The sequence below is a fragment of the Anser brachyrhynchus genome (genome assembly GCF_964034855.1).
Source record: "Anser brachyrhynchus genome assembly, chromosome: 18".
Classification (NCBI taxonomy): domain Eukaryota; kingdom Metazoa; phylum Chordata; class Aves; order Anseriformes; family Anatidae; genus Anser; species Anser brachyrhynchus.
Genome location: NC_137711.1, coordinates 7669727 through 7696996, shown reverse-complemented (window position 1 = coordinate 7696996; position 27270 = coordinate 7669727). Strand labels below are relative to the sequence as shown.

General features: G+C 56.5%; 4 protein-coding genes across 14 annotated transcripts in view; 2 read left to right on the top strand and 2 right to left on the bottom strand.

Annotated features, from left to right (window-relative positions):
- Positions 1-9106, bottom strand: part of UNK (unk zinc finger) — a 45734-nt gene extending 36628 nt beyond the window's left edge. For 3 of the 9 annotated variants that reach the window (XM_080560838.1, XM_080560841.1, XM_080560842.1), the window contains exon 1: positions 8774-9102. In XM_080560838.1, coding sequence (XP_080416964.1) covers positions 8774-8871 — 98 coding nt within the window. In that variant the 5' untranslated portion in view covers positions 8872-9102. Of the gene's footprint in view, positions 1-8773 lie in introns of all 9 variants that reach the window. The other 6 variants (XM_080560837.1, XM_080560835.1, XM_080560840.1 and 3 more) reach the window with 5 other exon arrangements.
- Positions 9107-12168: 3062 nt separating this feature from the next.
- On the top strand, positions 12169-13952 carry H3-3B (H3.3 histone B). Its single transcript, XM_080560874.1, has 4 exons — positions 12169-12323; positions 12783-12924; positions 13003-13156; positions 13253-13952. The coding sequence occupies exons 2-4, from the start codon at positions 12797-12799 to the stop codon at positions 13379-13381; spliced, it is 411 nt and encodes a 136-aa protein (XP_080417000.1). The 5' UTR covers positions 12169-12323; positions 12783-12796; the 3' UTR covers positions 13382-13952.
- A 925-nt stretch (positions 13953-14877) lies between these two features.
- LOC308179961 (uncharacterized protein) lies at positions 14878-24548 on the bottom strand. 3 transcript variants are annotated; one of them, XM_080560860.1, is made up of 17 exons: positions 24335-24548; positions 21829-22226; positions 21467-21574; positions 21285-21357; positions 21009-21165; positions 20881-20926; positions 20253-20311; positions 20139-20174; positions 19059-19111; positions 18661-18793; positions 18380-18576; positions 18245-18290; positions 18078-18143; positions 17431-17490; positions 16631-16713; positions 16109-16203; positions 14878-15243 (listed from the first exon to the last, which is right to left on the bottom strand). In XM_080560860.1, exons 1-17 carry the CDS (start codon positions 24463-24465, stop codon positions 15209-15211), a joined length of 1776 nt encoding a protein of 591 aa, XP_080416986.1. In that variant the 5' UTR covers positions 24466-24548; the 3' UTR covers positions 14878-15208. The 3 variants fall into 3 exon arrangements, 2 of the variants coding, with proteins under 2 accessions (XP_080416986.1, XP_080416985.1); XM_080560859.1 differs by having other exon boundaries at positions 18380-18793; XR_013940696.1 differs by lacking the exon at positions 18245-18290 and having other exon boundaries at positions 18380-18793.
- On the top strand, positions 23039-27039 carry GALK1 (galactokinase 1). Its single transcript, XM_080560864.1, has 8 exons — positions 23039-23270; positions 23751-23940; positions 24240-24359; positions 24879-25014; positions 25393-25574; positions 25715-25865; positions 26249-26411; positions 26830-27039. The coding sequence occupies exons 1-8, from the start codon at positions 23112-23114 to the stop codon at positions 26899-26901; spliced, it is 1173 nt and encodes a 390-aa protein (XP_080416990.1). The 5' UTR covers positions 23039-23111; the 3' UTR covers positions 26902-27039.
- Positions 27040-27270: the final 231 nt, after the last annotated feature.

The window sequence follows — 27270 nt, the reverse complement described above, 5'->3', positions numbered from 1 at the left end:
ATCTGTGGGCTTTTTTTGTAGCCAGTCCCAAACGTGGAGAACTCCCAATAAATCTTTGGAAACATTGGGTTTGTATGGAGTTGACATGCGTCAGGTTTGCTGGACTGGACTGAAACCGAGGCCCAAAGAATATATCCATGCCCTATGCTGTAAGAATTAAAATGCCAGCTTCCTGTGAGGTTTCTGACACAGCACTTCTCTCGGCGCTCCTTCAGTCGCTCAAAAGCCTACCCAGGGTCAGCAGCTGTAGGAACGCTCGGGGAGGCTGGCAACGGGGCCGGGCTGCTCGAAGCGCTGCGTTACTCGCTCTGCTAGCTCCCTACAACAAAACATCCCACGCGCAAGGATTTATAAAGGCTATTTCAGTAAAACATTACTTCCACACGAGCCATTACACAGCTCTGGCTTTCAGTGACGGGTTTTTAGGAGCGTTTTCCCGGCAGCTAACCTTCAGCACCTGGCCTCACAGGAGATGCTCCAAATAAACGCAGCAGCCCTCCTTCTCCTGACCGTGCCCGCAGCCTTCACGATCTAACAAGCAGCTCGTGGATCAGCTGCAGTCCCACGCTCACAACAGTTTTAAGGCAGGACACGAACTGTCTGAAGGTCTACACTTGCACTGAACCACAAGCATAAACCCCAAACTCCGCACGAAATGAAGGCTCTGCAGCGCTCTCGTCCAGACCGGTCCACGTGCGAGCAGGCAACGCCGTCTGCGTCTCTCCAGGCTAAGCGTCAGCCAGATCTTTTTGGAAAGGTTTACAGTTGTGAACAGACACTTTCTGTTGTGAGTTTGAAATGAAACACGATGATTACCTAGCAAGCAGAAACCTGCAGCCATAACACATGTGCCAGCACAGAGATAAAAGCCAGCTCTCACGGGCTGATTTTAAAGAACTGGTGTTAGCCGTGCCGGTGATCTTCTCTGTGTCCGTGGCAGCCCAGCGGGCTCTTTCGACACCCCACAGGACCAGCACACCTCAGGACCAAAACCCTGCACCCAGCCGCGTTGGAAGGAGCACCGATGCTTCCCACAGCAGCACCACGGCACGAGCGGAAAGCAGGCAAGCCCTGGGCTACACCACCACATCTCATTTTGAGATGGGAACAAATCTTGCAAGGCATTTTAAGCGTGCAAACCTTTTCTGTTGTTGCTGCTGCAGAGCTGCACAGTTGCCCCGAGGCATCTGCTGGTTTTATTCCTGTTCCGATGGTAATACCCAGGTGCTGTTAAGGGAAGCTCTCAGTTGATTGAAACTAAGAGGAGAACAATCGCCTCTGAGCGGACCGGGCGCGGAGCGGCCGCTGCTTTATGAACAGCGGTGACAACGCGGAAGATAAAGATTAATGAGTAAAATAACACTGACTGCAATTCAGACTTCTGCAGATACTCATCAGGTATAGGCTCAAGAAGCTATTTTCCTTTCAATGACTGCTTATTAATCTAAAAAGAAATTCTAGGCATGCGATGATAAAAAGCAACCCAACCGTCATTTCCTACCTGGAATCAACTGTGCAATTGTTCTTACAAGCCAGTACGCTCCACAAAAACGTATCTGCACTTCTGACCAACAGATAGCTAGCGGTGGCCTCAGATTTTACTTGTCTGACAACAAACTCAGTCCAAGTTCCCCTTCTGCTGGTGTTCTAACAACCACATTCAATTTAACGTCTCTGACTTTTAATAAGAGATAAGAATCAGGCCAGCAGCCAGCATCTCAGTGAGCTCGCAATTTATTCTCCTCATTGCAACGGTGCAATTAGCTTCAGCACTTAAAAATGGCCTTTTTCTTTCAAAGAAAACCTCGAACTTCTCTCGCTGTAACAACCACCTCCTAAAGCCGGGCTCAGCACCGCGGCAGCACGAGGCCGTGCCACCCAGCAGACAGCCTGCAACAAATTTCAGAAGCAATCGTTGGCACTCGTTTCAAGGGAACATTCATTCCAAGTGATACTTCAAATGTCAAACCGGTATTAACTGCATCACGCACTGATCAAAATACACAAGGAAAGACAGAGATTGCCGAGAAAATTATCATAAGCACCTAAATGGGCTGTCAGCACTAGGTGGAGTTGAAGGAAGGCTTCACCAGCTCCCTGCGAGCCCTCCTAGTGAGACTGGGTGCTCCTGATAGCCCTGAAACAAAACACAAACTCTCTCTCAACACAGTAGAGAAGAAAGGCAGCTAGGAAATTGCCCCTGCTGCACAGCCTGCTGGCACCTGGTCTGCGTTACAGAGGACACCGAGGGAATTGCCAGCCTGTGCACGCAGGGCACGGCTTTCTCTGACAGCTCTGCACTTGATTTGCCAGCCGCGTGCTGGATGTTACGCCAGGTTTATGAAGTATTTCAGGGCTTTATAGCACAGAAGCCTCTATGACTGTCTCCCTCTTGCAGTCCACGATTTCACCGAGAAATTTAAGCAGATGTTAAGGAGGGATGTAAGGGATGTTAAAAAAAACCCACAGAGTTAGTCTCTTAGAAACAGTTTAGATGTAGGTGATCCCTTTAAGCCGAGGGACTGACCAGGCAACTTCTCACCATCTCTTTCAGCTCTGCCTTTTGGAATTTTAAAATGATTTATGAAGTTTTCAAAAAGCACGAAGCTAACCGAAGAATTTTACACCTCGGCATCCCCTCGGAAACAAACACCCCTCGCAGGGTCCTGACAAGCAGGCTGCCACAAGCCACGACATGGTAGTTCAGGATATCCCTACCCCAGGCGTTTATTTTGCTCATCTCGGAAATTTCAGCTCCTGATGACAGGGTTAAGGGAAGGCGTGCTAACGTGCTAACAAATCAATTGGATTAAGGGGTGTGCTGCCACACTCCTGCCTGCCACCTCGCTGTAGGGGCAGTAACACCCAACCCGCAGCGAGGCAGAAATGCTGCAAGGCAAGGCACTGCGGGACAGCTTCCAGAAGTTGGTCAGACGCTCTGCAAGGAGAAGGCTGCACGTTTCGGGGTCTCACAGAAAATCAGAAGCCTTATTCTGCTGGGAAGAGCAGATCCATCCAAAATAACACACGGGATTCTGACAATTTGCCTTAAAATAAAGCCACGCTAGGTAGAAATATTAGGTAATACGTAAGAGAAAAATGGATCTGTTGGGAACCTTTAAACTCCTGGGTTTTCTAAAACAACCATTAAAATTAATTGTTTCCCACGCCACACAAAATTATTCTCTACACTGACGTAAACAATGTGCAAGCATTAACAAAGGTCTTCGTTTCTGTTTAAAATAAAAATAAAAAAAAATCAAAGAACCATTTTCCAAGTGGGAACGATTCTGCATGGCTGGATCTCTGGTCTTTCATGGGATTTCAGACTTCTGGAACACCAAGCCTGGTCAGGCCAAAACGAACTCTGAAAACGTCAAAACAGAGCAGGAAGCCTTCGCTCCACAAAATATTTACGTGCATCCCATGTCACAGTTATCTGGCCGTGCGTTCCCTGCCCATTTCCATAACCCAAACTACTCACTTCTTAAGTGTAAGCACATTGAGTAAAGCACAGCTCCAGTCCTGCTTTAACACGACGGAGAAACGCCTCGCTTCAGCACCACGCGCACGGTCCAGCAGACAGAGCAGAGCGCTGCTGCACGGAGAGCTGCAGGCTTTCGACGCCCATCCTCTGCAGACCCCTGAAATCCAGGCTCTTATCCTCCAGCCCGCTTCGGTGCAGGGATTCAATGGCAAGCACGTACCGTGAGCGCGGCCCTTCCTGTAAACGCTCCGGGACTTTACATTTCCAACTGCCTGTGCTATTCACGCTTCCTAACAGCAGACTGTGGTGGACTTGTGTTCAGTGAAGCTCATGCGGACTTAAAAATAAATAAATAAATAAATAATAACAACAAAAATAACCAGCTTATACTCGCCTGATTGAATAAGTCAACATTTACAGGTAACAACATAGCAGAGTGCTAGCATATCTGTGGTTTAGAAGTTATTCTTAAAAAAGAATTTTTAAAAAATAATTAAGGAAAGCACACTTATTCTGTGCTTTCCTAACTAACTACCTCCAAGGGTATTGCAGAGTCTGAAATTTAATAATGCACATACATGTTTTGTTTTTTTTAATAGGGAGATAGATTCTATTCCTGTGTAAGTCCATATCAGTGTATTGGTGAAGGGAAAAACCAAAGCAGCACTAGGCAGCAGTTTGTTATTTCAGAGTTCTGCTGGTTTAAAAAGAACACAATTTCAAAAGCCCAAACATCTTCGCTAGGCTGTGAGGACCAGGCACGATCCAGGCACATCAAAAGCAGAATTTAACAGCGCAAATCTTTTTGTAAGACAAATGCTGAGGGTCCTGGAGGAACACACCATTTACAAAAAAAAAGCAACAACTCTGAAAATGCGTTTGCTGCACATCTGGGTTTTGGTTTTTATTTCCACAGACAGTCTGCACGGTTGAGATCAGACACTGCTCGCCGTGACAGCAATAAGACACTGTCCGCTGATAAGAAGATAAGGATTACTCTGCGCTCCTACAAATGTTTTGAGGTGTGTTTCCGTGTGCCATTGTTTTGAGAAAGAATTTAAAAGTAAGATTTTGAGATAGATAAGACTGTGCGTGCAAGCTCTTTGCTGGAATCCAAATCCGCCTATGATCTCGCTACTTTTCTTCTTCACTTCGTATTTCTAGCGCTGTCCCAATCCGAGTTCCTATTTAAGGCCGAGAAACCACTAGACAAGGCACTACTCAAACAACTCAAACACATGCAGATACAAAAATGCCTTGGACACAAACTCAGCTTGAGCTCTACCTCCAGCATCGCATCAGCCCGATTTCCATCCCCACTCGAAACGCCCTTCACTCAAGCGCACTGCTCCTTTTACCTCTAAATGGCTGGCATCCAAATGGTTGCGAGATAGAGCCCGGGTGAGGGCGACCCAGCAGGCTCTAATGTGACCACAAGGCATGCATCCCCGCGGGGATGGAGCTCCGGCACTGCTTACGGGGCACCGATCCCTCAGCAGCTTCCCACGATTCATGCCCTGGTGCAAAAGGGAAGGCAAGTTGCAGCCTCGTGCGCTGCAAAGCTTATCTCTGTGCAGCAAGAGGGACAGGATGTGCTCCAGGCATCACGGTCCACAACTCGAGCAAGGGCACAGCCTGCGGGGACACGGAAACTCCGAAGTTTATTTACGGGATGGCTGCGGATATTTGAGACAGGCGCGCTCCAGAGAATCGTCTTGAGTAGAGCCGGTCTGGGTTGTGCCCACCACGTCTGCGCCTTACAGAGATCATAACCTAACTCGGGATATTTTCAACACTGCTTTTGAACATTTATTTTGAATAGACTAGAATGAATTCACTTTTTAATATTATTATTATTATTAAATGGGTTAATTTGTCTCCACCAGAACATTTACTTTCCTGCAGTTATCGAAGTGTCTGACTCCAGGTGAACGCACAGCAAACAAAGGAGCTTTCTGCTTGCACTTACCTAAAATCTGCGAGATCAACGAGCACCCAAGCAGCTGATCCAGCCTTTACAATTCACAATTAACGAGGCCAGTCGGACTAAAAACCAATGAAGACCACAACAGCCAAGCGAACAGACCGTACCAAAACAAAACCGCTCGGTATCAACGATGCTAAGTGACTTCGCTTTCGGTTTCTTTGAACTCAGCCTCTGCTCACACTCGTAGATAACACATTAAAGACAGAGCCCCGTACAGAAATAACCATGCCAGCCAGAGTTAAGAAATGGTGCACAGCCAACAATCAGTTGAGGTTTGACAGAACGTACCCAAACCAAACCCGCTTCCCACTCCGAGCCATCAGCTAACCCCGCACCGTGCTTCTCCCGCTGCGGGCACCGAGCCCCGAGCCTGGCTCCTGCCCTCGGTCCGAGGGACACGGGGACACCACATCGCCCTGCTCCGCAGGTTGTGGGATCGTGGGGAACGGCCACGTGCACAAATCTCCGATCCACGAACCCGGGGAGAGCGTAACGGCAGCTGCTGAGTGTTCCCTTACTCACTTGAATTCTGCAGACAGCAGCATAGCAGATCCCCAGGTGAGAAATATGGCATTCATAATTAAACAGGAGCTTGGCACCAAAATGACTGTGTGTCTGGGAGTACCTAGCTGCACGCTGCAACTGCTAGCAAGGACGCAATCAAAACGGGTTTTTAGGCTCTTCTTCCGCCAGCAAACCGCGACCAAGGGGTGGCATATCATCAATAATTCTATTTTTCCACATTTTCTTTTGGTGTGCATCTAAATAAAAAAACGTCCACGCAAGATATAGAACTGCACTCCAAAGTACCTAAAAATCTCATGCAAATACCAAGAGCTTAGAAATTGACACTAACACGGAAATTGGAAGATTTCCTAATAAATACAACCCAAACTTTCCAAGAGAGAGATCCCCGGTACCAGATTGCATGTCCCCAGGGAACAGCAAAGTACGCAGATAATTAAGCTTCCTCGAGTTTACAACTTGTAACCTTCATGTCATTTTATGGAAACAAACTATATTTAAAGAAAAAAAAAGGAAGAAAATATTTACATTTCGACAACGTACAACTTGCTCACGCAAACGACCACCAAGCAAGTTCCCATATGTTATCAGAAGGAGGTTTACAGTCTGATGTGACCTCGTGTACGAATCGAAAACTTTCCAGGCATGGCTCGCGTCCCACCGACAGCACTCCGCGGTCCCCAAGCCCATCTTCCACTCGTGGTTATTCGCTGTTCCTGCAACTGTTTTCACTGAACTATTTTTAGCATCCATTTGAAAATTAAGTGTTTTTCCCCTCTGGAAAAAAGAAAGCTAATTACACCGTCATCTTTGTTCCACGCTGTCCTCTTTTCCTCCTTTTCAGCTACTCGGTCCCACTCTTCCTCCTCCTCTTCCCATTTCCAATGATCTTTCCTGCACAGTTTCTTTCCTAATCTTTGATATCCTCGTTTCCGCGGTCATGCTTCATCCCTTTGTCACCTTCATCTTCCTCTACCCGATGTCCTGACTGATTGCTTCCCTGCCTGCGGCCACGCCACCTCCAGGACAGACCCTGTCCCCTCTCTGTCACTACCACCGCAGTCCCAGCGGACTCCTTCGTTCCAGCAGCTCCTGTAAAAGGCCACCAAACTTCAACGGTGGCCACCACCACAAATACAGCGAGGCCACAACCCGCCAGCTCCCTCAGGACCACGCCAGGAGCTGTGCGATGGAAATAAGACCTAGAGGCCCTCGGTCTACTGCAGCCTCCATCCCCTGCGCAGCCCGAGGGGCGAGGATAGCAAACACCCCGTTATCCCCGCAGCCGTGCAATCCTCTGCACCTCCACAGCTGGTTTTATTCAGCGTATCACGGGGAAGCCCACCACAACTTTATGAAAAATCAAACAAGAACATGGAGCACGATGAACCCACCGCTCTCACCTCGGGTAATTCATGCTCTGAGTTTCCTATACATCCCCAACACCCTACCCAGATAAGGATGGACAGTACAGCATGCCATTCACAACAACATTCCCAAACTTTATTATTTTAAGGAGGGAAGGCAACACCTGAGCTCCTTCCGTCCACACACCACGCTTCCACCTGGCACCGGGGCTCAGCACCTTCGCCTCCCAGCCAGCGCCTCAGCGCGGGCTGAGCCAAGGGGCACAGACCCTGCACGTCCCTGGGGTGATGGGGTATCGACAGAGGAAGGCACGGGGCAGGTACGAGCCCTCCAGGTGGGTAACCGACGGGGGGACCCCACTCGGGCTTGGGAGACCAACAGGGGGGAACCCACTGCAGCTGGGTGACTTATAGGGGATGGGGATCCACTTTGGCCTGGTGACAGATGGGGAGGGAGACCCTGCTCCAGACTGGTGACAGACAGGGACGGGGACCCCGCTCCGACAGAGTGGCTGACAGAAGGACCCCGCTCTGCCACTGATGACTGACAGGGGGGTCCCAACTCTGGCCGGGTGACTGACAGGGGACCCCTCTCCATGCCGGTGACCGATGGGGGGACCCTGCTCTGGCTGGGTGACGGATGGGGAAGGGGGACCTTGCTCCAGCCCGGGCTGGAACCGGGGGCTCACTGGGGGTAGGCACAGCCCAGGTGCGAGCCCTCTGGCCTGGTGACTGACGAGGGGACCCCAATCCAGCTGGGTGACTGACAGGGGGACCTGCTCTGTCCCGGTGACAGACGGGGATGGGGACCCTGCTCTGTCAGAGTGACTGACAGGGGAACCCCGCTCTGTCACGGGTGACTGACAGGAGGGACCCCGCTCCGTGTGGATGACCGGTGGGGACGGGGACCCGCTCCGTCCCGGTGACAGGGACCGTGCCCTATCCCAGCTGACAGCTGGGGGGTCCCCACTCTGCCACGGCTGCCCGCCGGCGACGCAGACCCCGCTCTGGCAGAAGACCCCCACTGACAGGAACCCCACCAGGGTGGGAGCTCCCCCCCCACCGCCCGCCACCACCGGGTCCTCCCCCCTCCCCTCCGCCTCCCCCCTCCCCTCCGCGGCCGCCCCGGTGCATGCCGGGCGGGGCTGCGGGGAGGGGGGGGGGGGCGCGAGCCGCTCCCCCCGCCCCTCCTCCCCCTTCCCTCCTCCTCCTCCTCCTCCTCCTCCTCCTCCCCCCTCCCTCCGGCCCGCGCCGGCTGGGGCCGGTTCCAGCCGGTGCCGCGCGCGCGGCGGGGCGCGGGGCTGGGGCGCGTGCCGCCCGCTGACGTCAGGCGCGCGTTGGCGCGCGCGGGCGGCGGCGGCGGCGGCGGGGCAGCCCCGCGCGCGCGCGCGCGCGCTCTTTACGTACGTGTAGTGCTGCGGCTTCTCGGGCTGCGCCTGCAGCGCGCTGGCGGCGTTCGCAGGCCCGGCCGCGGCGGGGCCGCCCGGTAGCGGGCCCTTGGACATCGCCTCCCGCCGCCGCCGCCGCTCCCGCCGTGGAGACCTTTATTATTCACTCTGCGCGGTCCGCACGGAGGGAGCCCCGCGCAGGCGCCGCCGCCGCCATTGCCGCCCCGGCGGCGCGGGGCAGGCTGGGAGTTGTAGTCCCGCCGCCCGCGCGGCTTCAGCGTAGCCGGGAGGCGGTTTCCGGGTGGAGAGACTACAAGTCCCAGAGGGCCCCGCGCGGGCGGCGGGGGAGGCCGCTTCCTGCCGCGCGGGGGGCGCTGGGGGTTGTAGTGCGGGGGGCGGAGGGAGGGCGCCCCCGGGCGGCGGGGGGGCTCGTGGCGGCGGCCTCCCCACGGGCCTGGGCGCTGCAGGGAGGAGGGGGAGGAGGACGGGGAGGAAGGCCCGGCGAGCAGAGGGCGACCTACCTGCGAGCAGGCGACACGAAACCCGGGGGGGGGCGGGCTCCAGGTTAAGCCCAGGCCTCGCACAGGGCCTGGCCCCGCTGCCCCCGGAGCCCGGCGGGTCCGTGAGGAGCCCCCCGGCACCTCCGCGTCTCTCCCCGGGACCCACCGGGACGGGACGGGCCGGGCGGGCACCTCCCGGGGACTTTGCTCTCACGGCTGCCACCCGGGACGGCTCCGCTCGTGTGGTGAAGGGCAGCAGGAGTTTCTGTGGCAAACACCCCCTTTTTTTTTTTTTTTTTTTAACTTTGCCAGCGTTGAGCAACGTTAATGATAAACCTCCCGGCCAGGTCTGCCTGCTGAGGTCGGGCAGCTGTGCCGGGGAGGAGAGGAAGGTCTTTAATCGCCACGCAGGCTCGGCATCTCCCGTGGGCAGGCTCTCACCGGGGTCACCTAACAGCGTGCTCTCCGCCTTCGCAGGATTGTCCAGATGGGACCGACACCGTGTTCGTGGAACAGCCCTCCACAGCAGGCTGCAGCGCTGTAATTACGCAGCTCGTGGTCAAGCAGGACAACTTTTCAAAGTCAGTATGTGTGGAAGCATGTCACGTAGTGTCTCCATCCATATACAGCCCTTTGGGTCAAAGGTACAGGCGCTGCCGGTGATGAACCCACAGGAAAAACCTGATCAGCTAATAACACTGCCACTTCGTGCACGGGGATTCGGAAACCACTGACTCGAGTCACTGTGTGCTGCTGTTTACTTGACAATCTGGTGCGGACGCTGTTTCCTCTTCTGTTTCGCAGTCAGGAAAACTCAGCACAGGAAAACTGCCAAGCGACAGAAACGTTTAGGATACGCCAGCTAAGTGTGCCCAGGGTGCACTTAGTTCTGTCTGCGTGCACATCTTTGTTAACGCGTGTTCATTTACTCGGCTCTGCTCTCTACGCCTTTCCCTCATCCTCTGTTTAACCTAACAGGACACACAGCTTTTCTCCAGCCTTAATTCAAGGAGAACGAAAATCAAAAGTATCTAAAATTAGAAGCGTAAGCAATCATCGCTCCAGAAACATGGGAGAGGAAATACCTGAGGAGCAATGCCTCTCAACTCCCAGCAACAAATGCCCAGCACCGGTCCCCTCACATTAGCAATAGCATGGTATGCTTTTAGAAATACCAGATTTAAAGGCTGTGCAGTTTTCAGAACAGGTTTCTAGATTTTTTTTCTCTTAAGCACGAGCAACTCAGACTAAAGGGGAACTCTTTATTTCAGGTCTCAATTTCCCAAACCATGTAAAACGCAAATGACTGTTTACACACGCCTCCCGGGTCATCCCCTTGCAATGCTGCTTTTTGTCTCCGACGAGTAATTCACGTTTTTCTTCGCAGAGAGAAAATCAACCTGAAAAGGCGATCAGAGGCTGGGGGGATGCAACGTGCCCTCAGCATCCCCTGCCCTGCCGCACTTCACGGTCCTGTCGCACCACATTGGCGTGCGTTTGCTCAACTCACCAGGGCAGAGAAGCAAACGAGACACACGCTCCGTACGTGCGGCGGCAGCCCTGCTCTGCCTGTCGCACCGGGCGTTGGCCTGAGGGACGCAGGCGTTCGGGGAGGATGCAAAACCCCATGCAAAGTCTGCCTGATGGCAGCTGCACGCCGCTGTGCCGAGCGCCCGGGTACCTTCGGGAGCGGCTGTCGAGCAGGCGGCTGTTTGTGTTCACTCCATGTTCCGCGTGCTACAACTGCGGGGCATTTGGGACCTGTTCTTCCTGACCATGGCACCCTTCCCATGGGGGCAGGGACGCACCTCCACCCCCAGCAGTCGCTCCGACCGTAATGAAGTAACGAGGCGCAGCAAGCCGCAACTCTGGAGGTAGCGACCTGCCCCAAGAGACACGGTGTTTTGACCTAATTGCTGTTATCCTCCTCGATGCTACCAACAGGGACCAGGGGTTCCCGCTTCCCGCTTCCCCAAAACTTTGCAATCGGTGTCGGGAGTTTGAAGGCGCCCAACAAGGCGCGTGGGAGCCTGGTGTCAGGAGGAGAGCGGTGGCGGCACCAAGGGACGCGGCCTCGAGCCCGTGCGTGCTTGCACACCCACACCCAGCACACGCACACGGCCCGGGGTGACGTCCCCGCTTGGCACAGAGCATCGCTCTGACCCCCTTCACCTCCTGGCAGGTCCCACAGCCGCAGACCTGCCCCGATCCCCCCCAAAAACCCCGGGACGAGCCCTTCCAGCCCCCCCAAACCCCGCTGTGACCCCAACAACAGCGGGTGACAAGCGCTGGCGGCCCGGCCACGCTGCGTGCCCGTACCATGGGCACACGCTGCTGCCCGGGAGGGATCGCACCCCCCTCTCTGCCACCTCTCCGGCACCCCCCAGCCCCGGGGCCCGGCGGCTGCGGGTCCCCCCCAGGGCCGGGGGGGGCACACCGGGACCCGGGCACCCCCCGCGGCCCGGCCCCGCCGCTCGCAGCCGCCGCCAAAGGCGCTTTCTGGCGGGGCCGGGGGGCGGGCGGGCCGGCAGGCGGCGGGGACCTCGCAGCCCCCCCGCCCCCGAGGCGAGGTGGCCCGGCGGGGCCGGGGGTAGCCCCGGTAGGCCGGTGGCCCGGCGCCGCTCGCCCCGTTCCTATTGACTTCCCATTGTGGAGCTTTGCAACAAAGGGTAGGATCCAAACCGTGCCCCGTTTCGTCCAATCAGCGCGCAGAGCGCCCGCCCGCCGCCGATTGGCTCCCTGGCGCTCCGCGCTGCCCAATCAGACGCCTACTTTAACATCCAATCAGCGGCCGGGCGCTCGCCCAATCGGCGGCGAGGAACCGGAGCACGGCCTTTGTGTCTCGTGACGCCACGGCGCCGGCGGAGGTCCCGGCCAATAGGACGGCGCGCTGCTTTCGGGCATTGTGAGGTCACCGCGCCGTGTGCCGCCCCCGGTATAAAAAGCGGGTCCCCGCGGCGGGGAGGGCGCAGTGAGGGGGTGGCAGGCTGCGGAGCGGGTCGCGGTAGGAGCAGCGCAGGCTTCGGTGCGCAGCGAGACCGGCGCCGGTGCGTCCTTCTTCTCCGAGCGGTAAGCGGCGGCTACCGGGTGCGTTCCGCGGCGAGCGGTGGTGTCGTGCAGCTTGGTTTTTTATTTTCTTCGTATTTTTTTTTTCCCGGAGCCTGGCGGCCAGGCCGGGCCTTGCCTACGTGCCCTGAGTCACGGCCGGGTCCCATCCCCCCTCCCTCCTTACCCCTCCCTCCGGGGCGGCCCGGGAGGAAGCGGGAGGCGGCGTGACTCAGTCCGCTTCCCCCGGGGAGGGGAGCGGCCGGGCCGCGACGCGGAGAGCGGGGGCGGAGGGGGAAACCGTGACTCCTCCTCCTCCCGAGGGAGGCCGCTGGCCGCCTGCCCGCCTCGGCGGCGGGGGAGGGAGAGGGCAGGCCGCCGGCATCTGCTGCTTCGGGGACGCGGGGGGGATGCCGCCGTGCCGGGCCTGGAGGGTCGTGTCGGGACAGCTGGGCCCTGTCTCAGGCGTGCTTGTCTTCGTAGGTAAGTGAAGAAAAATGGCCCGTACAAAGCAGACTGCCCGCAAGTCCACTGGGGGGAAGGCTCCGCGCAAGCAGCTGGCCACCAAGGCGGCCCGGAAAAGCGCCCCCTCTACTGGCGGCGTGAAGAAGCCTCACCGCTACAGGTAAGGCTGCCGGCACGGTACGGCCCGGCCCGCTGCTGCCCCTGCCCCGGCTCACCTGCTCCTCCTTCCTCCACCCAGGCCGGGCACCGTTGCCCTCCGTGAGATCCGTCGCTACCAGAAATCGACGGAGCTGCTGATCCGCAAGCTGCCCTTCCAGCGGCTGGTCAGGGAAATCGCCCAGGATTTCAAAACAGACTTGAGGTTCCAGAGTGCAGCCATCGGTGCGCTGCAGGTATTGCTGGCGGCCTGCTGGGCCTCGGCGCTCGCGGTGCTGAGCGTGCTTCGCTGAGGGTTTCTAACAACATTTCTTCTTGTCCTCTTGAAACAGGAGGCCAGCGAAGCATATCTGGTGGGTCTGTTTGAAGACACAAACCTGTGCGCCATCCATGCCAAGAGAGTCACCATCATGCCCAAAGATATCCAGTTGGCTCGCAGGATACGGGGAGAGAGGGCTTAAGTGAAGGCTGTTTTTATGGTGTTTTGTAGTAAATTCTGTAAAATACTTTGGTTTTAATTTGTGACTTTTTTGTAAGAAATTGTTTATAATATGTTGCATTTGTACTTAAGTCATTCCATCTTTCACTCAGGATGAATGCTAAAAGTGACTGTTCACATAAACCTCAGTGATGTGAGCCTTGTTGCTCAGGAGTGACAAGTTGCTAATATGCAGAAGGGATGGGTGATCTTTCTTGCTTCTCATGCATGTTTCTGTATGTTAATGACTTGTTGGGTAGCTAAACTTGTAAGGTACTAGAATTGATATAAATGTGTACAGGGTCCTTTTGCAATAAAACTGGTTATGACTTGATCCAAGTGTTTAACAATTGGGGCTGTTAGTCTGACCATACATCACTGTGATCAAATGTGGACTTTTTCAGAGGGTGAAACTACAAGTCTTAACCACAGTGTAACTTACAGTTTCCTAAAAACGTAAACCTGGCAGCTATAGAATACACTATGTGCATTTATAATAGCTATTTTATATATTGTAGTGTCAACATTTTTAAATTAAATGTTTTACATTCACATGTGAGGAGTCTTTGTCATTTGGTTTGTATGGGCTTGAAGCTTACTTGTGGCTCCAGTATGTTAGCAGTAGATGCGTGCAATACTGGACTGCTGCTGTGGCAACTTAGGCTGTCAACACAACCAGAGACCTTGCCCTGGTCACCCTCGAGTTTTTAGGAGCCTTGCTGTAGTTGGAGCCCTGGCTGAGAGAGCAGAGGAGGGGTAGGTGGACAGGCCTGGGCTAGGCTCCAGCTGCTTGCCTTCTTTGGGGGGAATTTTGTTAAAGCATAACTGCTTAGTGGTGGCAGCTCAGAGGCACAGCTGTAGTGCTAAGCTTTTTCTTCTTCCCTTTTTGTACCTGTAGGGGAAGTTCATGTTGAAGTGTTACAGCTGGCTTGCCTGCAGTGAAACCCCCAGCCTCCACCCTGCTGGGACAGGGCTGTGTCCTGGAGCCTGGGACACCTGTGTGGGGCTGAGGTGCTGGCTTCTGCCTCTCCCTGTTCCTGTGATGGTGCCCCATGACTAAGCCCAAGGTAATAGAGTAGTTATGCTGTAGCAGTGCAGGATGGTATGCAAATGTAACAACTAATTAGACAACCTGAGTGCAGATGGGCTGCCTAGCAAACTGGAGAGGGCTGCTAGGCTCTCAGTAAAATCCTCATTTCCCAGCTAAGCTTTCTTGATGAAAGAGGATTAGACGCAAACCTTCACTTCAGACTGTTCCTCCAGGCTTCCTGCTAACACAGTTCTGGTTTTCTTAGTAGTGGTGCTGGGAACAGCCAGGCCTTATTAAGCTGTGGTATGGAAAAGCTGCTCAGACTACATCTGAAACAGGTAATTAACATTTAAATGGGAATTGCTAGACCGGCTGTCCTTGCTTCTTAAAGAACAGGATATGCTGGTAAGGCTGAAGTTGAGACAGAAGTTGCACAAGGAAGTAGCTTAAGCTAGTCCATCTTGATTTATTTCAATAAAAAAAATCCACAGAGAAAGAGGCATTTGGGGAGGAAGAAAAGGAGTTGTTTATACAAAAGAGGAGGCAGTAAGTCAACACTGGCCTCGCATGCAATTGTTTTAAGACCGGATGCGTTTACAGCACTTCCTCCTACAACAGCGTCCCAAAAGTACAAAAATACCGCTCCAACCCCAGGCACGGGAGCTGGACCCCGAGTCTCACCCCAGGGGGTGCTGCCTGGGGGGCTGAGTTTTGGGCTAAGTCTGAGCTGGGTCAGCAGAGCAGGGGGGAGCACAGGGCTCAAGCCAGGGCTGGCCCTTATCAGACAAACCACTCGGTGTGTTTAAATCCTGCAGCTGGAGAAACAAGTGCTCATTACCATGGGCTCTTACACAACTTCCTCAACACCCTTTCCTATCTGCTCCGAGTGTACTTGGAACAAACACGGCCCCTGGTTAGGATCATTATCATAACTGCCACAGAGCTGCTAAAAATACGATTTTAAGTGACCTAAGATTAGATCTTAAACAACGCTTTTCCTCACTGCTAAACCAGGAGGGAAAAAGAATTCATCGCACCTAAATTGTGAACTTAATTGTTTTCAAGGGCTGGCTGGAAGCTGAACAGAGGGGGCTGTTACCACCTCAGCACCTTTAGCTGACTACCTCAGGAGCTGCCTTCAGGTTTTTGGGTAACAGCATGGGGAGGGAGCTGGGCTGCAGATCCCACAGGGACCAGGGGCAGGTGCCTCCTGCCGGGCACAGCCCTCCAAGGGGACACCGAGCAAGGATGTCCCACAAGAAACCAGGGGTCAGTGGTGGCCCAGGAGCCACCTAACTTGGGAAGCTTGTACATAGGCTGGTTAAAAATAGGAACTGCAAGTGATGGGATTTATTAATACTTGATCTGGTGTTAAATTGCAGTAGCAGGCTGGGCTCCTGGAGGAAAAGCATGTTGTAAAATAACATCCCTACAAAACAAAAGTTTCCTCCAAGTACTTAGTGGAAACAATGAAACATCTGGGTATGCCTAGAAGCTGTTTCTTAAAATAATTGTCAAGCAGTTCTAAAGGAAAAAAAAAAACCTATCAAAGTATCTGTTCATCTTAGTAATCTCAACAAAAGCAATTGTTAGATCTTGCATGTGGTGGCATGGAATAGCAATTCTTGGTACTCCACATTTTACTGTAATTATATCTGAAGAAATAAAATGTTCCCTTACCAATTCTCTTGATGATTTCCTCGCATTCTTGCTCAGAACCCGATGCGAACACTAGACAGTCAAACGTGTTCCCTTCGGGGCTCTCCGGGGACGAGCTAAATATGGAAACGCATGCATTAGAGAGCGCCAGGACTCGGGAGTGACTGAGCGCCAGCTCCTGGAGTCGCACGAGCAGCCACGCGGCAGACTCAGCGCTGTGTTTCCAGGACCCACACCCCCGCTGCGTGCCCACTCTCAGCCCCGCTGCATGTACCCCGTGCTGGCCAGAGCGTTGCCACGCTGGCGCTGCGTCTCCACACTGGTCACACCGCACACGGCTCGGTTTGGCCATGACCTCAAGGCTCCTCAAGCCAGGCTCTGCCCTGGGGGGAGCGTTTGTCCCACAGCACCGGGTCCTCACTGCCGGGGGGCTCTGCTGCCTGCCCCCGCAAGTGCTTCACCCTTGCTCGCTTTGATGCTCGCGCCCTGGGGTCGGGGACAGCTGCATGTCGAGGACCCGCACAGCCCACGGGTGACACTTACACGACGCAGAAGGCGAATAAATGGCTGCTCTCCCGGCGGCGTCCCACGCAGGAGACCTCGGGGTAGAGGTAGCGGAACAGGACCTGTGCAGGGAACGAGGGGGAGGCTGGGGCATGGTGCTGCCGCTGGTCTGCGTTGTCCCCAGGGCTGTGTCCCTGCCCTGCAGCGAGCAGCACAGCCCCAGCCACACGTACAAACCCAAGCAGCCCCCTTCCAACACCACCACAGGCAGGTGAGGTGCAGTACTCTACACACGAGCCAGAACCAAGACAAAGAAAACTCCAGGGGCATCAATCCTGCACAGCACGTGGCTGCTCAGCACGAGACCACGCGTACAGCCCAGGCTGTGCCTGCACAACACGCTCGGCTCCTCAAGCATCCCTTTGGATCCTGCAGACAGATTGTACCCTGGGACACATCCCGCATGGGAATGGACATGGCCGGCTCAGAAAACCGTGTTCAAACAGCCTTTGTGGGTGTCAAACCTGCCTAAAACCTTTAACCCTCATCTATTTTTGGCCCCCATTGTCTCTACCCATGTTTTGAAATCCCCTGTGGGAGAAAGAGATGCTGGGGATGTGTTGCTCAGGGACCCTGCAGCGGGGCTCCTCGTGCCTTGGGAGCAGCAACCTTCTGAGCCACCAGATTTTCCTGCAACTGCTGTCACCCAAAAAGCCACAGCAGCTGGACATATTCCCATTTCTCTGCACCCAATGCCTCGTGCACCCTGGCCACCAGTGGGGCCAAGATCCCAGCTCATCCTGTGAGGTTTCAGCTACCCTTGCGTGTCACTCACTCACCTTGGAAGAAGCCTTCTCTTGTACGAGGATTTCCGTTTCCTTTACATCAAATAAAACCTCCTGAATGGGGGAAAGAAAAAAAAAAAAAAGCCCCAATGATCACAGCTCCTGAGCTCTATTTTAATAAGACGCTTGCAAGACAGAGATTATTCAAAAGCAGAGGCAATAAATGGCGATGAAGCACGGCTTTCTAAGAAGTTTCTGGTTGCTGGTGGCAAAATCCACCAATCAAAAGAGGAGACAGAGTACAAATTAAGAGACTAACTTTACCATGCTTCAGATGTGGGTTTAAAAGAAAAAAAAGGAGAAAAAAAAAAAGGCAGGGTGGGGCAGAGACATCCTCTCTTCCAAGGATCACGGATCCACAACACAATTTCAGCATCACAGCCAGATCCCTGCACCAAGGCCACCAGCATGGGAACAGCAGAAGGCAAGCACACACGGGCTGGCCTTGTCCTGTCCCCTGGCGACACATGGTCCCATCCTGCCATTTTTGCCACCACCCAATGCTCTCTCATCCGAACGTTTCCATGACCAACCCTTGAAGGCTCTAACAACAGCGACCCAGGCCCAAAAGCACCTCTGCGCCCAGGTCCAGCCTCCCCGCGTTTTCCAAGCGGGAGCACGCCCCGCTCCCCATTGCTCACCCGTGGTGCTGAGTGCTGCTCCAGCACGGCGGGGATGGCCCACTCCAGCACCTCCTTGCCACCAAACTGAAACAGAGCGGGAAGGAAGTAACAGGAATAACACCCCCTGCACATAAGACACCCACCAGACAAATAACCCACGGGCACATCCTTGCCCATCTCCTCACCATCCCGACGCCGCTCCGGCCCAGGTACCGCAGGTTGTAGAGCAGCCTGGGGAGAAGATGACCCCGCACATCCTCCTGCTGCTTTTTGCTGGGGAAGATGCTCGCAGCCCCCCCTTGTCCCCCCACAGTGCCCACCTGCCCCCTTGCACCTTCCTCATCTCCCTCTCGACCCGGCGCCGGGGGCGGCGCTGGAGCTGGAAGCGGGGCTCTTTCTCCTTCAGGACCTTCAGGTAGGGCAGCAGGGGCTCGTAGACCTCTCCATCGTGCCACCGCCACCGCAGCACGCGGAAGCTCAGCGGCTGTCCCTTCAGCTTCTGCACCATCGCCCCGGCCTGCAGGGGAGGATGGAGGGGAGCAGAGGGAGGATGGGCAGGGGAGGCAGAGGGGAGGACGTGCCAGCCCCCCGTGCCGCCCACCTGCCCGCTGGAGGCGTTGCGCAGCGAGCAGCCGTTGATCTCGTCCAGGACGTCACCGGCCAGCACCACCTCGTCCACCTCTGCCTGGCTCTCGGGGAGCACCTCGGTGACAAAGACTCGGCCGTCCACGTACCTGTGGGTCCGGCCGAGCCACGGCTCAGCCATCAGGACCCATCCCCGTCCCCTCATCCCTTTAGTACCGTCAGCGGTGTTTCATGGATACGTGGAGGCAGGGAAAATCCACCCCGCAGACGTTGAGATGATGGGGGAAAGAAGGACCCAAGACAGCCCCAGCCTCAGCTCCATTGCTCTCAGGGGTCTTTGTCTCCCCTTTTTGGGGCGGTTTGCCTGCCTGGGCCTCCAGATCCTGCTGGAGGAGGAGGACTGAGGGCTCCTACCTGATCACCATCCCCAGCACTCGGCACGGGACCGTCTCATAAGTGATGCACACCTGCAAGAGAGGGGCTGGTGACAGTGGCCCCAGCAGTGGCCACAGGACACCAAAGAAGCTCCTGCTCCCTCTCCAGCATGACCAGGACAAGGGGGCAGCACAGGGACCCCTCGCTGTGGGTCATTTCTGGCCCAGACACCAAAGCAAGGCTCTGGGAGCCCACAGAGGCTGGTCCCTAATTTCTGAGGCCGGACAGGGACCATCGGTGGCCGCTCACCCTCCTCATTTACCATGCCCAGACTGAGGGGATACAAATCTGCCTGGAACTGACCCTGAAGCAAAGAGCCAGCCCCATAAATGAATTCTGAGCCCCTCTCCCTCTCCCCATGTGTCCCCGTGCAGCTGGGGGATGCCGCTGCCCCTTCTCCAAGATGCTGCGGCTCGCAGCAGCCCTCGCTGTCACGGCGCGTTAGGCAGGGAGCCGAGAGGCGGCCGGGAGCGCTCGTGGCTAGCGGCGCGTGAAAGCCAGCAGGAGCCCTGCCTCCTGCACACACAGGCCTCCGGCAGCTTCTCGGGGCTGCTTTGGGGTTAAAACAGGTGACAGAGGGATGCTGTGTAATTTTGGAAGACGTCGAGGCATCCCTGCTCTTTGTGGCCTCTGTGCAAATGCACAAATATTACAGCGAGCAAAAATATTACAGTGAGCAAAAATGAGAACAAAATCAAGTGACCCGCATTCTGCATGTAAGCCCAGAAAAATGGAGATTTTTTTTGGCAATAAAGCGGAGAAGGGAGCATGGGGAAACTGTGTCAATGATTTATGCCTCAGTGCTGCCTTGGCTTGGTTTTACGCCCAGGGCGATGCCAGGATCTGGCTCCTGGTGACAGTGCAGGCACCCAGCAGGATCCGACCTCAGCACAGGGGCAGCTCCTCTCGTGCCAGTGAGCCCGACCCAGTTTCCATACGGCCGCAGATGGCCAGAGAGTTGCATGGCGATCCCTCCAAACCAAGTAATTCCTTATTCTCCCAGTTTGACATTCCAGCAAGGGCTGGAGCAGGCGGCAGCGGGGAGCAGCAAGCTCTTACCGGCAGCAGCCAGCTCTCATCCAAGAAGCTGCAGTTCTGCAAACAAAGCAGCGCGGCGCCGTTGGGGCCGGCGGGGAAGGGGCCGGGGCCCCCACACCCGATTCATCGCCGCACCTGCAGATCCAGGGAGAAATCCATCTCTGTCACCACCAGCACCAGCGAGAGGAACGGCTCTGCACAGGGAGGAAGGGGACGGAGAGGCAGTGTCACTGCTGGGCCCTGGCAGCTGCAGCCTCACAGGGAATGGCCGAGGTGTAAATGAAGCGTTTTTCATGTAAATAAAGCCATTTTCAGTGTAACTAATGATGTTCCAGGCAGAGACCCTCCGTATGTACCCCTGCCAGGAGCAGTGCCCAGTGCCCTCGCCTGCCTCCTCGGGGAGCCGTGATTTACAAGGCATTTAGGGGCGGCTAGCTAGGTGTTATTGACCTCCGGATTTTAAGGAAAGGCTTTCACCCAGTCCCAGTCCCCCAGGGAGCACGGCTGCATGGCCAGGCACCCCTCGGAGATTGCCTCCATCGCCACCCTTGGTACAAAAAGCTAGCACAGAAAACACTTCAGGAGCAATTTGCCTGGCCCCATGACACTTAAACCAACCTCAGACTGATTCAAGCCCTCTTTAAACATTTCCACCTCCCTCTCCATCACTGCAGCGGCCTATTTAGATTTTACCACTGAGCTTGGCTTAGAAACAAATCACAACCAGCTCCTTTCTCCCCCCGCCAGCAGCAGGCTCCATTACCCAGGAGGACTTCATTGCCGAGGATGGAGCTCGCTGGGTCGTAGAACTGAAACACAGCAAGAGGCGCCATGAGGCTGCTACAAGGAGCCACGAAGGTGCCCGTCCCGTGGGGTCCCCGCGTGCTGCACCTCCAGGAGCCGGGGGCTGCGCGCCAGCTGCCGCAGGGCCGCCGCCAGCACCTTCCCCTGCAGCGCCGAGCGCAGGAAGCAGCGGCCACGGCCCTGCGCTGTCAGCGCCTTGGAGCAGGTCGCGGCTCTTTGGATGCTGAGGGAGAGAGGATTCGGCCTGCTCGGAGAGAGGGGAAAGAGGTTTGGGGCTTAGCCCTCGGGGAGCATCCTCGCTGCAGCTGGGGGTTTTGGGGCGAGCGCGGCGCATGGCTGCGCTTCGTCCCCATCGCCGCTCACCTGCCACCGTCCCCCTGGGGAAGCTGCTCCAGGCAGTGCCAATAATCCCGTCTCCGGAAGCCCCACACCGGCTCTGCGGGACAAGAAGAGCCACAAGAAGAGCGCGAGGGCCTTGGCTGCATGTGGGGGACACGGGGGGACACCGGTGCCCCTGCTCCGTGCAGGTGCCCAGGCACACTCACGTCGGAGCCCCTTGCGCAGGACGCTCTCCAGCAGCTGGCAGACGGCAGCGAGGTGAGGTGAGGTGTCCGTGCAGGGCCCCCCGTCCTCCCGCAGCCGCAGCACCTCACCTGCAGGAGGGGAGGATCAGCACCCTTGGGTGCTGCTGGGGAACAAGTGGCCCTGGGTGCGTGCCGTGGGAGGTGCCCGGTGTGTGAGGAGGGTGAGACCCACCCCGGTAGCAGGCAGAAACTGGAAAACTTCCCTGTAACAAGGCATGGGCACGGCCAGCGCCAACGCAAACACCAAGTCATGCTGCGGCAGGGCCAAACGCAGCACCCCCTGCCCAGACCCCACCCCGAGGAACCCCGGGGGCCACGCTCACCTCTGAGGGCGCTCAGCAGCGGCTCCTTCCCGGCCATCAGCCCTGGGCGTGCGGCGACACAACCAGGAGGCACCGGGCACCTCCGGCACCCCGTTTGGCCCAGGGGGCTCGCACCCGGCTCAGGTGCCACCCGACACGGCTCAGCCACGAGCACGGTGGGTGCGCGAGCCCCCGTCACACCTATACGTGGCTGCACGCACCTCCTCACCCGTACGCGCTCGTGACACGTCGGCTTGTGTACACACGTCGGTGTATATTTGCACAAGTATGAGAGGCAGAGGTGGGCGTTACCGTACGGAGGTATGGCAGAGACGTCGGCGTGTATATGCGTACATAACCGCACACCTGTACAAAGCGTGCTTTGGTGCTGTATAGGCATCAAACGCACGTAACAGAGACTGAAGGGTGTATATACGTGTCAGTCTATCTATATATTAGCAAAATATAGGCATTGGGATAGGGATATACATAGGGATATAGGGATGTATACACAAAGGGATATATACACAGATAGAGGGATATATACAAGGGTATAAGGATACATATGTGGATATAGGGATGTATGCACAAATATAGGGATGTATAAAGGTATATGCAAGGATAAAGAGATAGATATAGGGATGTATACACGAATATAGGGATATATACAAGGATATAGGGATATGTAAGGATATATACAAGGCTGAAGAGATAGATATAGGGATGTATACACGAATATAGGGATATATACAAGGATATAGGGATATGTAAGGATATATACAAGGCTGAAGAGATAGATATAGGGATGTATACACAAATATAGGGATATATACAAGGATATAGGGATATGTAAGGATATATACAAGGCTGAAGAGAGATATAGGGATGTATACACGAATATAAGGATATACAAGGATATAGGATGTATAATTGGATATATACATGAATATAGGGATATATACAAGGATATAGGGATGTATAAACGGATGTATACACGAATATAGGGATATATACAAGGATATAGGGATGTATACACGGACATATACAGGGATATAAGGAGGTATACATGGATATAGGAATATCTATTTTTAAGAACCGCAGAGATTGGCGCAGCTATCGGCAGCCACGGCCTATCCGCACACACACCCAGCGCCTGCCCCCCCCCATAGCTCGGCCCCTGCCCGCCCCTGCTCCCCCCGCCCCCCCCCATCCCCGCCCGCAGGGCCGCGGGTTCGAGCCCGGCCCCCGACGGGGCGGAGCGGGGCCGTTCCGTGCCGAGCCGAGCCAGGCCGAGCCGTGCGGCCATGGCGGGGCCCGGGGCACCCCCGCTGCTGGCGGCCGCCTGCAGGGCGTACGGGGCGGCCTTCGGGGGGGCCGCGGCTGCCGGGGCGGCCTGGGCCCCCGGGCGGGTGAACCTGCTGGGCGAGCACACCGACTACAACGGCGGCTTCGTGCTGCCCATGGTAAGGGCGCCCGGCCTCCGAGCTGCCCCTCCCGCGGCTCCCCCGAGCCCTGCGGGGTCCCCCGGGAGGGATTTGGGGGGGAGCTGGAGGCGGGCAGGGGCCGCCCGGCTTCCTTGGGGCGTGCAAAGAGGCCGAGCTCCGCCCCAAGGCAAACCCCAGAGCTGGGAGTTGCTGGGAGGCCACGGACCGGGCAAGAAACTTCCCCAAAAGTCTTGCAGGAAGAGGTTTTGCTGCTGAGCTGGGCCCCGCGGTGCCCCCCCGGCTGCCCCCAGGCTGGGCGCAGCGTTTGGGTGCCGGGATTTTTTTGGGGGGATCCCTCTAAGACCAGCCAAGATGTTGGGCGCTGGCGCGTGGGCAGAGTTGAGGGTAATGCTTGTTGGGTGACATCGGTGTGGGGGGCAGCAGCCCCCCGCTGTCCCCTGCCACCAAGGGGGATGTCTCCAGGGGGCTGGTGCTCAGCCCGTGTCCCCCCCCCACCAGGCCCTGCAGCTGGGGACGGTGCTGGCGGGCTCCCCCACGCAGGACGGGACCATCTCCATCCTCACCACCTCGGAGTCAGCGGACGAGCCCCACAGGGTGCAGTTCCCGGCTCCCTGCGAAAGCAGCCCCCTGAGCCCCGGGCAGCCACGCTGGGCCAACTACGTCAAGGGCGTGATCCAGCACTACCGGGGTAAGGCCGGAGCCCTCCTCGCTCCCCACGTGCTCAAGGCCAGCGGGTGCCAAAAGCCCCTTTGGAGCAGCTGCTGTTGGGACCAGACTCCAGTAAAGGTGCTTGCAGCTACAAGGATCACAGCACCGGGGCACAGGGAAGCTCAGACCCATTCTGTGGGTCATCGCGCATTAAAAAATGGAATATCAAACAAGGGCTCCTCTCTGCTAGGAGATGAATCCCCCGGGCGCTGTGGGGCAGGGCAGCCCCCAGCCCTACAGGGGGGCTCACAGCCCCTCTCCTCCCTTCTGTTCCCACAGGCGGTCCCGTGCCTGGCTTCAACGCTGTGATAGCCAGCGATGTCCCCCTCGGCGGTGGCCTCTCCAGTTCTGCCTCTCTGGAGGTGGCTACTTACACCTTCCTGCAGCAGCTCTGCCCTGGTACGGTCCTTGCTGGTCCTCGTCTCCAGTGCTTCTGTTCCCTTGCAAGAGTCAGGGCTGCCCTCAGAGACATCCTGCAGCCCTCGAGGAGATGCTGCTGTTCCATTGAATAGCCACAGCTGCAGCCGGCTGAGATATAAACAGCAAATTATCAGAGCCAGCTGGATCTGAGGACCCCAGGCTGCCGCAGGTGATTTGCAGTGATGCAGCCACAAATGCTGGCAGATGATGCTTTAACAAACCCCATCCCACAGCTGTGTGCAGCACTCAGTGTCACCCAGGGCTCCATTTCCCCATGTCCCACAAACAGAAAATCCTCCAGAGGGCAAACTAGGGGCTGCACAGCAACGATGGGGCAGCTCCGCACGAGATACTTTGTAGGGTGCAAATCACGATGGCTGCTCTTTGGTGAACCCCAACAAAAGCAAACCGTTACTGCTGCTTTTGCTCATCCTGCTCCAGGGCAGGGGGCGACCATCCCAGCGCTGCTAACCCCTGCCCCTCTCCTGTCTGGCACAGACGATGGCGATTTGGTGGCCAAGGCGCTGGCATGCCAGAAAGCGGAGCACACGTTTGCTGGCATGCCCTGCGGGATCATGGACCAGTTCATATCCGTGATGGGCAAGGAGGGCCACGCGCTGCTCATCGACTGCAGGTCAGCATCTCCTTGGGCACGTGCCTGCGAGCTGGGGCTGGGGACGAGCTGATCCTATGACCATGAAACAGAGCTGCAGGGTGGCACTAAACCCCCAACCCAAAATCTCACCACGGGGCTGGGGCTAGTCCAAGGTGCCTTAATTCCTCCTCATGCATCCTTTCCCTTGTGCATCCTTTCCCTCGTGCCTGGGCTGGCTTTCCTACAAAGTCATGAGGGTCTGATTTGGGCCTAATAATTGGGAAGCAGATAATTGCTCAAGCGAAATCCTAAACCACGCGGACTTTGCCCCTGCGAGGCACAGGCTGTGTGCCACGTGGCCTCACCAGAGAAATCAGCGGGGACGGGCACGCCGCCCGCGCTGTTCTCTCGCTGCAGGTCCCTGGAGACCGTCCCTGTCCCGCTGACCGATGCCAGCTTGGCCGTCCTCATCACCAACTCCAACGTGCGGCACACGCTGACGGGCAGCGAGTACCCCACGCGCCGGCGGCAGTGCCAGGAGGCGGCGGCGGCGCTCGGCAAGGCCAGCCTGCGGGATGCCACCATGGCCGAGCTGGAAGGTGGGCTCGGGGCCTCCCTCGGCTCCGGCTGCTCCGTGGGGCAGCGTGATGGGGCAGGGAAACGTGGTCGCAGGATGCGGCCGTGTTCCCCCTTCCCCAGCTGGCGGGGCTTTGCTTTAGGGGTGCGCGTGTCCCCGCAGCGGCCAGGGGCCGGCTGGGCGAGGAGGTGTACCGGCGTGCCAGGCACGTCATCGGCGAGATCGAGCGCACGGTCCAGGCGGCGCGAGCGCTGCAGGACAGGGACTACGGCACGTTCGGGAGGCTGATGGTGGAGAGCCACAACTCCCTGCGGTGAGGATGTGTTGGGGCAGGCTGGGGCTGGGGTGCTGGTGTTGGTCTTGGGGGTCGCTCAGCTGTGAGTGCAGCATCCAGGGGCAGCCAGGGCCGTCCTGCCCAGCATCTCTCCCAGCTCAGCCTGTAGCAGCTTAAGGAGAAGCCCCAGAGACCTCTGCACATCCCCTGGCCAATTGGTCATGTACCTTACAGGGTTCCCTGCCTCACAGCCAGAGCACCTCGCTGCTATAAACGCGTGCCTTTGTAGGAAAAGCACTGGGCTGGGGTCTGCAGGCACCCCACGTTGCTGCTATAGCTGTGGGCGCACTGAGACGTGTTTCAGCCCTTCTTGCTGTGGTGGTGGTGCAGCGTGGGGCTGACCCCGGGTCTCCTCTCTCCAGGGACGACTACGACGTGAGCTGCCCAGAGCTGGATGAGCTGGTAGCGGCGGCTCTGGAGGTCGATGGGGTTTATGGCAGCCGGATGACAGGAGGAGGCTTCGGCGGCTGCACGGTGACGCTACTGGTGGCCGAGGCTGCAGAGAGGGCCCAGCAACACATCCAGGTACACAGCAGAAAAGTGCCCAGAGATTGACTTAAAGATCCCCAAAACACACCAAAGCATGGGCCTGTGATGATGTTGAAGCTGTGATCCTAAAAGGCAGTTAGGGTCAGGGTAGCCCAGCCCTCATGCACAGGGATATCCCCGTGTCTGCCAATGCTGCTAAGCTCTTCCAGGCAGTTTGCACTGTGCTGGCTGCAGAGCACAGTAGAAACGCTTTACTACATCAAGAAAAGGAGCAAAAAGGTGCCGGGTGAGCTTTGGGGCAGTTAAATCTATCTAGGGAAAAATAATCCATAAACAATGCTGAGCTCAACGCTGGTAGCTGCAGCCCAGGGAAGATCCTAGTGCTGTCACCAATGCTCTCTGAAACCAGCAGCTCAGTGCGCAGCGAGCGCTTACTGCTCCTCTCGTCCCTTAGGAGAAGTACAGCGGCACGGCAACCTTCTACATCTCCAAACCCTCGGATGGGGCAAAGGTGCTGCCCCTGTAGAAGAAGCGAGCACCTCGTCCGTGCTGGGATCGTGTCCCTGCTGGGAGAGGAATGGCGGCCACTCTCCTCGCTCCACCAGGGAGCCAAGCTGTGTGCCTGCATCGTTTGCTTAATAAAAGTAAAACATTTGCACGGTCATTCTGCACCTGCCTGGACCGAGCTGAGCCACCAAGGACTCTGGGGACCTCTCTCCAGCGGGGACTGGTGGATCTCCTGTTCACACTGGTGTAACCCCCCCGTGCCAGTAGTGCCTGGGGGGCTGCGGGCACTGAGCACTTGGCAGAAGGCCCCAGGAGCGCATCCTGCATCTGCTGGTGCAGGTGGAGGGCTTAGGGGGAACAATGCTTTTGAAAAGAAAAAGAAAGAGGC

Excerpts from the sequence above, each read along its gene's own strand:
- H3-3B (XM_080560874.1), top strand. The coding sequence starts at position 12,797 with ATGGCCCGTACAAAGCAGACTGCCCGCAAGTCCACTGGGGGGAAGGCT. Across the intron at positions 12,925-13,002 it reads AAGAAGCCTCACCGCTACAG|GCCGGGCACCGTTGCCCTCC; the intron begins GTAAGGCTGCCG and ends TCCTCCACCCAG. Across the intron at positions 13,157-13,252 it reads CAGCCATCGGTGCGCTGCAG|GAGGCCAGCGAAGCATATCT; the intron begins GTATTGCTGGCG and ends CTCTTGAAACAG.
- LOC308179961 (XM_080560859.1), bottom strand. The coding sequence starts at position 24,465 with ATGGAACAGCAGCATCTCCTCGAGGGCTGCAGGATGTCTCTGAGGGCA. Across the intron at positions 22,227-24,334 it reads CAGAGCTGCTGCAGGAAGGT|TCTCTGTTACGTGCGTTTGA; the intron begins GTAAGTAGCCAC and ends TACACCCTTCAG. Across the intron at positions 18,794-19,058 it reads GTGCTGGGGATGGTGATCAG|GTACGTGGACGGCCGAGTCT; the intron begins GTAGGAGCCCTC and ends CCGGACCCACAG.
- GALK1 (XM_080560864.1), top strand. The coding sequence starts at position 23,112 with ATGGCGGGGCCCGGGGCACCCCCGCTGCTGGCGGCCGCCTGCAGGGCG. Across the intron at positions 24,360-24,878 it reads CCTGCAGCAGCTCTGCCCTG|ACGATGGCGATTTGGTGGCC; the intron begins GTACGGTCCTTG and ends TGTCTGGCACAG. Across the intron at positions 26,412-26,829 it reads GGGCCCAGCAACACATCCAG|GAGAAGTACAGCGGCACGGC; the intron begins GTACACAGCAGA and ends CTCGTCCCTTAG.